This window comes from Sinocyclocheilus grahami, unplaced genomic scaffold (assembly GCF_001515645.1).
Source record: "Sinocyclocheilus grahami isolate Dianchi unplaced genomic scaffold, SAMN03320097.WGS_v1.1 scaffold534.1, whole genome shotgun sequence".
NCBI lineage: Eukaryota > Metazoa > Chordata > Actinopteri > Cypriniformes > Cyprinidae > Sinocyclocheilus > Sinocyclocheilus grahami.
The window spans coordinates 992,496-1,003,198 of NW_015505713.1; the positions used below are offsets into that span (position 1 = coordinate 992,496).

At 36.6% G+C, this 10,703-nt stretch overlaps 1 protein-coding gene across 1 annotated transcript; it reads right to left on the bottom strand.

The window, feature by feature from the left end:
- Nucleotides 1-1,855: 1,855 nt before the first annotated feature.
- Nucleotides 1,856-8,546, bottom strand: LOC107555406 (protein lifeguard 3-like). Its single transcript, XM_016238184.1, has 10 exons — nucleotides 8,510-8,546; nucleotides 6,246-6,475; nucleotides 4,737-4,807; nucleotides 4,509-4,573; nucleotides 4,328-4,381; nucleotides 4,176-4,226; nucleotides 3,893-3,932; nucleotides 2,702-2,739; nucleotides 2,105-2,192; nucleotides 1,856-2,020 (listed from the first exon to the last, which is right to left on the bottom strand). Exons 2-10 carry the CDS (start codon nucleotides 6,460-6,462, stop codon nucleotides 1,856-1,858), a joined length of 789 nt encoding a protein of 262 aa, XP_016093670.1. The 5' UTR covers nucleotides 6,463-6,475; nucleotides 8,510-8,546.
- Between the last annotated feature and the right edge of the window lie 2,157 nt (nucleotides 8,547-10,703).

Sequence of the window (10,703 nt, forward strand, 5' to 3'; positions counted from 1 at the left end):
CTCCCATGATTACACTTCTTTTTTCAACATGCTGTCCCAACAGCACTTTAATATGCAAATTAGATACAGTGTATAGATAACATTGTGCTTAATGGGAAAACCAGTTTATGGAATTTTTACACACATAATGCATAAAGCAAAATGGTATATCAAATCATTTTGTTACATGTTTTATAACATAGTTGAGAACCATCCTTAAACAAAGTTAGTTATAAAAAAAATCCTGAAACCTAAAAATTGATTGGTGATTTAAAAAAAAATTCCAATTGTTTTTGCTTTTTCATGTCTACTCTTGTAATTTTATTTTTAGAAAAACTGAGTGCTGGTGTCCTCTACAGAGGACACAGCATAACTTATGAATAAAATATAATTTTTCAAAAATTTTATTTTACCATTTTTTTCTTATGCTCTAAACAATGTAATGACATGAAAAAATACTAAATTCACAAAGCTTTTTATTTCTGGTTCTCAGGAGGATATTAATAAAAATACAAACTTAAAAAAAAGAAAAATTGTCTAATTTTGACTACGTTTAATTTAGTTCTTTGTTGTTGGAAAAATTTATTGACAGAACGTTAATTTCTAAAATTAACTCTTTTCAAATTATAGATAAGCAACCTTTTTAAAACTTAAAAAAATTGTATTTTCACTAATGAATATAAAATTATTTTGGTTAAACGAACTGAACACGCTCGTCATAGTGCGCTACAAAGTCACGTGAACGAACGTGCTTCCTTACACAACAAAGATGGCGGCGCACTGTAGGAACCTGATGAGGTCGACTTTACAAGGTAGATAAACGTGTGGACATATGATTTAATAAATTGCTTTATAAACCATGATACCTCTGAATGATTTGTCTGTACATTATTACCTTACTAATGAAATATTTTAAACCACCGCTTCTAATTTGAATTACTGGTGCATTGCCAAATGATTGCTTGACAGGCCCAGAGGAGATTCATGCAGCAATAATTTACTGTACTTGCATTTAGTTGTATGCAAAGAACCGTTCAAGATAAATATGGCTAATGAGAACTCTGGGAAGACTAACTACTCTTGTTGTTCAGACTCAGAATCTCACATGTAGTAGGTAGATTAGATGCCACTATTTCAGGGAATCAGTCTGATGAATTATTAAGTGATATTAAATGAGCAAAAATGTTATCCCGAATATCAGCATAAGTATGGTTAAGCTGTTATCCACATAACTGCAGCCATACTGATACTTAGACCGGTATTGCTTGTGTACAACACCAGTTCACACAATATTAACATAAGTTAATATTGAGAAACTTACATTTTAGACAGAATACAACTCCAAACGAAGCCAAAGCAGAATCAACCCTTGCGCGTCTCCGGGCATTACACAGCAATGGAGTTCGGCTCCTGAATGAATCAGTTGTTGGTGTTAAATGAATCAATCAATTCTTCAATGACTAAATAAAGACAGTCACGTGTCGCCACCTACTGGCATTAATAAGAAGCTCTAACAATGTAGACAAGGGATAAAACTGGGTTTGATTCCCATAATAAAACATAAATGGTTTTGGATTAAACTAAAGCATCTGCTAAATGTAAATATGAGCATTATCCATATCTATATCTACAGTAATAAGTGCTAGCCTGCGATGCAGATGATAAACTGGCCCCATTATCTACAAGCCATCATCCATTCCTAACCCATAATTCAACCGCTGACATCATCTGTGCCCACTTGATTCTTAACACAAACCTATTAACCTGACCAGACACTTCCTCTGCATACAGATAACTCTACTTTCTTAATAGCACTGCGTTCCATTTTATTTCATATCTTGTTGTTCACAAAACACTCTATATATGATCTAGTAGGTCAGTATGGAAATTGTAAATGATCAAATGACAATTTCTGAGCAAATACAAGATGCAAAGTCATGCTTACGTATTTGAATGACAGCACGATAGCCGTGATGATGCCAGTCACAAACACTACGATTCCGAGGACACAGAAAAAACCTGAACATTTAGTGAAATCCACCTATAAAAAAAGAGAAAAGCATGGTAACATACGCTGAAACATTAAAGTCATGCTGATGGTGTACAAATTATGCGTGTAGTCCACCTTAGTTTGGAAGCAGAACACTGTCACCGCAACAGACACAAGAACAGTGATGCCCAGGGCCAGGAAAACCGCCTTAGTGCTATAATAGCTACAAACAAAAAATTACATTATAATATTCATAACTCTGAATTATATTTATAATTCATAACATTATTAGCAAAATAAACTACCCTTCAAAAATATGGGGTCTAGAAGATTTTTGTAATGTTTTTGAAAGAAGTCTCTATGCTTGCCAAGGTTGCATTTACTTGATACAATACAGTGATAAATAGAAAATTGACAAACAGCATTTATTTAAAATAGAATTTTTCACTGTCGTTTTTGTTCAATTCATTTTTCCTGGTACATGCTGAATAAACGTATAACATTTTTCAAAATAAAAACATCAAAACACACCAATAGTAATTGGCGTGGGAACAAAACCACTCTATCATTGCAAACTAAATGGACAAAGGAGTTGTCAAAAGGTAAACAGAGGGTTTACAAGACATCCATTAAAAACACTGCGTCAACAGTCCTGAGACTCGTGCTATTTTCCCATTTCCCCACCCACTGTATCTCACCACCGAGACATACACGTAGTGTGACATGTCTCACCTTGCTATATTTCCAGTCATGAACGATAAGGCCAGTGTCTAAAATAAGAAAAAAATAGGCAATGTTTAAAGATTTTAGCGTCCTTGATACTTTGTCTACAGCATTACATGTAAAAACAACATTGCCCATTACAGGTTTGGCCACACTCCCTCTTAAAGGGATAGTTCACCCAGAAAAGAAAATTTGATGTTTATCTGCTTATGGATACCTAGATGTAGTTATTGGCATCCAAGATGTAGGTGACTTTGTTTCTTCAGTAGAACACAAATGATGATTTTTAACTCCAGCCGTTGCAGACTATCAGTCGTATAATGCATGGCAATGGTAACAAAATCTAGGAGTAAAAAAAACATGCACAGACAAATTCTAATTAAACCCTGCGGCTCGTGACGACACATTGATGTCCTAAGACACGAAACGATCGGTTTGTGCCAGAAACCAAACAGTATTTATATAATTTTTTACCTCTAATACACCACTATGTCCAGCAGTCTTTGGACGCGCGCACGGCATCCGGTGCGTGAGGTGTGTACGCACTCTGGCGTAGTTTACGCAAGCGCCGGAAGTGATCTCTCGGGCGTATACGTCACTCATTGTTTACACAGTGCACAAACATTGTAGGTACGACAGCTAATCAGATTGTTCAAACCGACTTAAAACTAAAAGATTACTCTCTCGCGCGAACTCATTCGGGAGTGGTGACTTTCCACGTATTCCCAACTTCTGAGCCTGCTCGCCTGAAGTTATGGTTGATTGCTCTTCGGCTGGATATCAACACACCCATTAACGTAAACTACGCCAGAGCGCATACACACCTCACGAACCGGATGCTGTGCGGGCGCCCAAAGACAGTTGGACATAGTGGTGTATTAGAGGTAAAATATGATATAAATACTGTTCGGTTTCTCGCACAAACCGATCGTTTCGTGTCTTAGGACATCAAAGTGTCGTCACGAGCCGCAGGGTTTAATTTGGATTTGTCTGTGCATGATTTTGTTACCATTGACATGCATTATTCGACTGATAGACTGCAATGGCTGGAGTTAAAAATCCTAATTTGTGTTCTACTGAAGAAACAAAGTCACCTACATCTTGGATGCCCTGGGGGTGAGCAGATAAACATCAAATTTAAATTTTTGGGAGAACTATCCCTTTAATTCCTTCAGAATGACTCAGAATCTTCCAACTCACAAAAATGGCCAACAGGATCAGGTTCCATGGGAAACGCCTCCTAAAATGTGTGACAAAGGACAGGGCTAAATTCACTGGTTCACATTACAACTTATGTTTACAGTGGCTCTTTTTATGAGGGATTTAATTTTCAGATTCAATGATTTTTTGTTTATAATGTCTGGTATGATTTTTGTGTCCTCATTCTTACTGTGTCACATTACTAAACTACGAGCATCACAAAATATCGCCATCTGTTCTGTTTATTATTAGGTTGATTCAGAAAATGGGGCAAACATCTCACCTGGGTCCCTTACAGCAAACCAATACCAAGTGAGTGACTAAATAGACACCACTGAAAAAAAATAATTTCAACAGTCATTCACATTGTTCTACTTGACTACATTTGTATTTAATGTTATAAATATGAAGTATTCTGCATCGTTTCATTCTTACTATGAAACCCAGTAAATGGCTGGATTTTTCCTCACAAACACTCCTACAGGTTCCCTGTGCGAATAAAATCATGCATTAAAGTTTAAGGACAAAGTCTACCTTTGAACAAGCAGAGATAACATTTATCCTTTTGTGTGAACACAAAGCACAGAAAGTAACCACACCCCCCTAACAGACTCACACAAATGTGAAAATAGCCACGATGGTAGCTGTGACCAGAAGCTGCGCACCGAGGATCAGATAAACCTGCAAGACAGAAAGAACATTTTTCCAAACTCATCCATTCAGGACCATATTCATTATTCACACACGAAATCCATTAATCTGAAATAGCAACTGAGACACATTACCATAAAACTCTTTTACTTTCAAGTAAGATTATGCAGATTACAGAAGAACGATTCCTTACTTTTCGTATAAAAGTGTGACGGACACTAATATCGTCAAATCCTCCTGTTGTGGTAAATCCTTCATTATCACCTGTAACAATCATATTTTCTGTGAAAAATGCATCTCCTGAAGTGCTATTTGCAGAATGCAGAGTATGAATGGCCTCATTCACATCAGTCCATGTAAATAAACCATCATATAACTGGGATATTCTTCAACGTTGAGCACTTTTGATGTATAAGAATCTTAAAATACAAAAATACATCATACAAATATGAGCATAGATACATGTTTAAACCATGCTAACTGAAACAAAGACACAAATAATCATAATATATCTTGTGTGAGAATGATTTCTATCAGGTTTTTTAAAATAAGACTGTCCCACAGTTGAGTGTCATTTCCAGCACACCAAATCATTTTTACCCAATAAAGCTTTTTTATTAAAGGTTAGTGTACTTGTTTACAGTGCCATTGAAGAGCATGTCTGAGATAAAATATGAGACGTGAATAAAGAGAAATCAAATATTACTTGTAAACCGAATATGCTTTAATTGTGCATCATTTCCAATTGCATCAAAGTATGGCAAAAGTGTGAAAATATTCTTCAATGTGTCATTATTAAACACAAATGATTTAAGACATACACTCTTAAAAATAAAGGTGCTTCACGATGCCATAGAAGAACCTTTTTGTCTAAATGGTTCCATAAAGAACCTTTAACATCTGAAGAACCTTTCTGTTTCACAAAAGGTTCTTTGTGGTTCTTCAGATTATAAAAAGGTAAGAAAGAGATGGTTCTTTAAAGAACCTTTGACTGAATGGTTCTTCTATGGCATCGCTTGAAGAACCTTTTGAAGCACCTTTATTTTTAAGAGTGTAGTGGGAATTTTCATGACTTAAAAAAATTAAATAAGTGAAAGCTTGAAAGCTAATTTTCTAAAAGTTTACAAAGCCTAAAGTGCTCATGTAAGGGATAATGTACAATACAAATAAACCCTGGTCTCACCCTGAAAGACATTTGTGATAATAATGGCAGCTGGCTGTACATTTTCCCTCTACTTGGCAAATAAATAAATGGCCATTTAAATGGCTTTATTACATTACAAGAAAGAGACCATTGAATGATATAAGAGACATGAAACTACCACAGATATATCCATAGGTAATCAGTTGCCAAGAACAACAGTAAATGATTTAAGTGTCATTAGAATTAGAATGCTGCGACTGACCAATCAGAATCAAGTATTCCAGAGACACGTCTAATGAATCACTACATCACTGGCCTATCAACACTAATCAGGTTAGAGCTAGGCTATAGGGACTGCATTAAGAAAAATGCTGACTTCAGTCACGATCTGCTAAAATTCAATTTCCTGAACAATGGATTGTTTAAGCGATGAATCAGATCCTAAACCTAAAGCTGAGCTGGAGGCCATAACAATATTGTTCTCTAATGTTTCAGGACCATGAACACTGTGATAGCAAAAGTAAAAAGTTGAAGGTTTACTAGAAATAACAGTCTTACCTAAACCAGGAGGAATGACGGGGATGACAGGTAAACTTGGCGGGGGGTATCCCACTGGCTGGCCTCGGTATGGATCATTGGGCTGTGGGTAAGGTGGCTGTCCCCCGTACGCGTTGAAGCCATATGGGGGGACAGAAGCAGGGTAACCTCCTCCAGGCTGAGGGTTAGAGAGCAGCCGCGAATCATCGTAACCCGGAGGGAAATCTGACCTTGACATGCTGCTTTAACACCTGGTGGGTAGATGAGATACCATAATGACCATGTGTTACTAAAGTGCAGAAAATACCCAAGATAAAATCAGACTTGCTCCAAAACAACGTATTTACTTTTTATTATTTCTTTAGGAGCATGTCAATGGTCAAGTGCTACCTGCGATTACCAAGAAGATTTGTTTGATTGATCTGCGTTTATTCTCCCATCCAGCCCTAAAATATATTCAAATAACCCTACAATCCAAGAAGTGTTTGAAATGTAAAACACCTTCTTAAGCTAAACCGTGGGACTTTTATACTTTAATCCATTCACCCCATGATCTGTCAATTATTGAACACAACCTATAACTGAGCTTAAGATGATCTTTCCCTTTAGTATTAAAATTGTTTTTAAGCAGGAAAACATATTCGTCATCCAACTCCAAAAACATTTCACAGGCAAGAATGAGCTTCCTGTTTCTGAGATGCATGCATACTTTCTCAGCGCTTTTCAATACTAACAGAAGTAGTTCACTCTGTGGTCACTAATGGTTCATTCTAGATTGCAGTGACTGATGTTGTCTTTCACTTTTAGATGAAATCCCTGAAGAAATCCATTTATATTTTAAAACACTTTTAACTGTAACTTGAAATAGTACATAATTATAGAATGAATATATCAAATTATTTAAATGTTGAGCATGAAATTATGCACGAGGAGAGGCATTTTAAGGTAAAAGTAGCAAAAATTATCTGCTGAATCATTAAACTGATGATTTAAAAAATTAAATAAACTGAAGGTAAAGATTTAAAAATGAGAAAAATTTTAACTTAATAATAATAACTTACAATTATTACTCATTAACTGTTTAACAATTGTGTGTAAATTATTTTAGTGAAGTTATTAACGTAATTTCAGGAGGAGTACGCCCATCTAATCTTCCAATTAATATCAGAGTATAAATACAGTCTCTTACCACTTCCATTGTTAGTTCTTTCGGCATCCCTCCTCCTTTTATACATATTTATTAATCTTTCTGTCTATAGGGGGGCTATCGGAGCTCGAGTAGAATAGTCTCTCTGAGCCCTCCATTGCAGATATCAAACCAAATCTGTTTACCACTAATGCTAAGATTATATGGGCACACAAACTCGTGAAATACTATATACTGTAGTTATGTTATAAATATCAATGATGTTAACAAAATATAAAAACACCTACAGTATCTTTATGAAAAACACAAGTAGTTCTTATATAGACTAAAGGCCATGTGTGATTATTCTTGTAATATTAAGATCAACAGTACCATTATTGTTTTTGTAATACCTTCGCTATCTTGATGTGTATGTTACTGGTTCTTTACAATTGTTCTAAAATTATAGCTCTATAATTTAGTTAATGAAGTGGATAAAAATAGCAGATAACATCATTAATATAGCACAGCAAGTGTGAGAAGTTCAGCACTGACAAGTTTCATTTTGAAAACAATTCAGATGGAAATGTAAAATCTTAATTAAGGAAAACATGTCTGCAAGAGCACTAAACTTAGAATATCCTTCCTGCCTCTTCCCATCAAGATCTATGATGTGGCTAGAGGTTTGAGAGGTACAGATGCAAACAACAGATAAGTGGACATAAATTCACTCGGTGACTGCACGTCTACACTTTGAAAGGTTTCTTTCCATTTTAATCTTAACAATGACGTTCATGAAAGATATGAACTTACAATATTTTGAATCTGCGAGTACAACTTTCTGAAAAACTCTGAAATACCAAAGCTTCAAATATTATGTTGCCATTTTCACTCTCACAGTACTGATCACAGCAAAAAAGCACTAACCGCACTTTAAACAGTCTTCCTGGAAACAACCAACAAGGCACAGCCCATGAAAGGTCTTACAGTGAGTGGTGTGAATACACCTAGTTTTTCCTCAGCGACTACGTTTTCCTATGCTCAGTTTAGGGACTGAGATTTTGAAATTTGAATGATACTTTTTTTTCTTTGCATGCATTAAGACATTATTTGTGTTAAAGGGATAGTTCACCCAAAAAGTTGATGTTTATCCGCTTACCCCCAGGGCATCCAAGATGTAGGTGACTTTGTTTCTTCAGTAGAACACAAACGAAGATTTTAACTCAAACCGTTAGTCTGTCAGTCATATAAATGGAGGTGAATGGGAATCACGGCTTTGAGAGTTAAAAGAACATACACAAACAAAACCAAATTAAACCCTGCAGCTCGTGACGATACACTGATGTGTAAAGACATGAAACGATTGGTCTGTGCAAGAAACTGAACAGTCTTTATGGCAGATCGCAGACTTATAAGTGCATTACCACCACCTATCTCTTAAATGAACCATTGACACTATCTACAATCTCAATTAGGAGTGTCAATGGTCCATTTGGGAGATAGGTGGTGGTAATGCACTTATAAGTCAGCGATCTGCCATAAAGCAAGAAGATGACGCAAACGCGCTCAGGACAGTTCGGACCTTGCAGTAAATCAGAGGTAAAAAAACGATATAAATACTGTTCAGTTAAATGAACCATTGACACTATCTACAATCTCAATTAGGAGTGTCAATGGTCCATTTGGGAGATAGGTGGTGGTAATGCACTTATAAGTCAGCGATCTGCCATAAAGCAAGAAGATGACGCAAACGCGCTCAGGACAGTTCGGACCTTGCAGTAAATCAGAGGTAAAAAAACTATATAAATACTGTTCAGTTTCTTGCACAGACCAATCGTTTCATGTCTTTACACATCCGTGTATCGTCACGAGCCGCAGGGTTTAATTTGGTTTTGTTTGTGTATGTTTTTTGACTCTCAAAGCCGTGATTCCCATTCACCTCTATTATATGACTGACAGACTGCAACTGTTTGAGTTAAAAATCTTCGTTTGTGTTCTACTGAAGAAACAAAGTCACCTACATCTTGGATAAAGCGGATAAACATCAAAAGTTCATTTTTGGGTGAACTATCCCTTTAAGACATTACTTCCTGTTGTCAAACAGAGGTAAAGCAGCTCATGCAGGACCACACAGTGAGGTTAACATGCACACGTGACTCACATCTGCTAAGGAAAATCTCATGCAGCCCAATTGAAAGTGAATCAGATTGTCATTTTATGAAAGTATCCTGAGAAAAGGCGTTTCTGCATTTCAAGACCAGGAAGGAGTGGCTGTCAAATTAACTTTAGAGAGCAACTAAACTGAGTCATACGCTGTTACTACATGAACCAACATTTTCCAGGATATGTGACAAACTTCATGAACAATATAAAACCAGGTTTAATGTCACTTTTTACTTTCAGACCAAGCACATGCAAGTACTTTCTCGTTTATGCACCTCTATGGTATGTAGGCCGATTACAATGTTTACAAAAACATGGAGGGTGCTGTGTAATTCAAGCCAAACTGGAAAAGAATGTCTCCTTTCTTTAGGAGTTCAACACTGCCAGCATGACTCAAGCAAGCCTGCCACACATGTTCTCTGCTAAGTAATCTTTTATATTTAGTGGAAAATAAATGACACTTATTTCCTTACTGGTCCACCACTTGAGATTGTTGTGTAACACTGTTACAAACTGCTAGATATTCCATCTCTAATGGGGCAGGAGGGCATTTTACAAAAGTGTGAGCTTACTCCCATAATCCTCCATTCTAACATCACCTTGAAACATAGACTAGAAGCCAGTTAAATACAGGCTAAAATCCCCAACTGTATTCTACAGCTGTTGAACACGTTCACAAATATTTTGGCCTCATTCCCCCTTCGCAAATATTTACCACAGTTTCCGTCAAAATAACAGGTACTAGATATTTCACGTATAAATTAATCAATCGTTGTAAAAAGCTGTTGAACAGTACCTTATGCATGACAAGAGCACGTGATGGTAAAATAAAACAGTAACAATCTTACCACGCGCTGTCTGAAATCCAGAAAACCAAACCCAATCGATGTTGAAGCTTGGAGACAGAAATATCTGGTAATATAATCCTTCAAACTGAGCCTTTTTAAATAAAAACTCGTGAGTTGACGCACTGACCCACCTTCTTCAGTGTCAGTTCAACTAGTGTACAGCCAGCAGTCAGTCGATGATGTTCCGTGTAATAATGTGCTCGAGATGCTTACAAGCCAGCAGGTGGAGTCAGCCTGAAACATACTGGAGTGGGGGTTCAATCTTCAACTGGCTGGCAGGAGCTGCCACTGACAGGTCATGTGACCTGCCAGTGGCTGGTGGCAGCTGCCAGTCTGATTCTG

What these genes read in the sequence shown, in the direction of transcription:
- LOC107555406 (XM_016238184.1), bottom strand. Translation starts at nt 6,462, where the DNA reads ATGTCAAGGTCAGATTTCCCTCCGGGTTACGATGATTCGCGGCTGCTC. An exon ending in GTGGCTATTTTCACATTTGT is followed by an intron (nt 4,382 to 4,508) that starts GTGAGTCTGTTA and finishes TTATTCGCACAG; the next exon opens with GGAACCTGTAGGAGTGTTTG. An exon ending in GTTTGCTGTAAGGGACCCAG is followed by an intron (nt 3,933 to 4,175) that starts GTGAGATGTTTG and finishes CACACATTTTAG; the next exon opens with GAGGCGTTTCCCATGGAACC.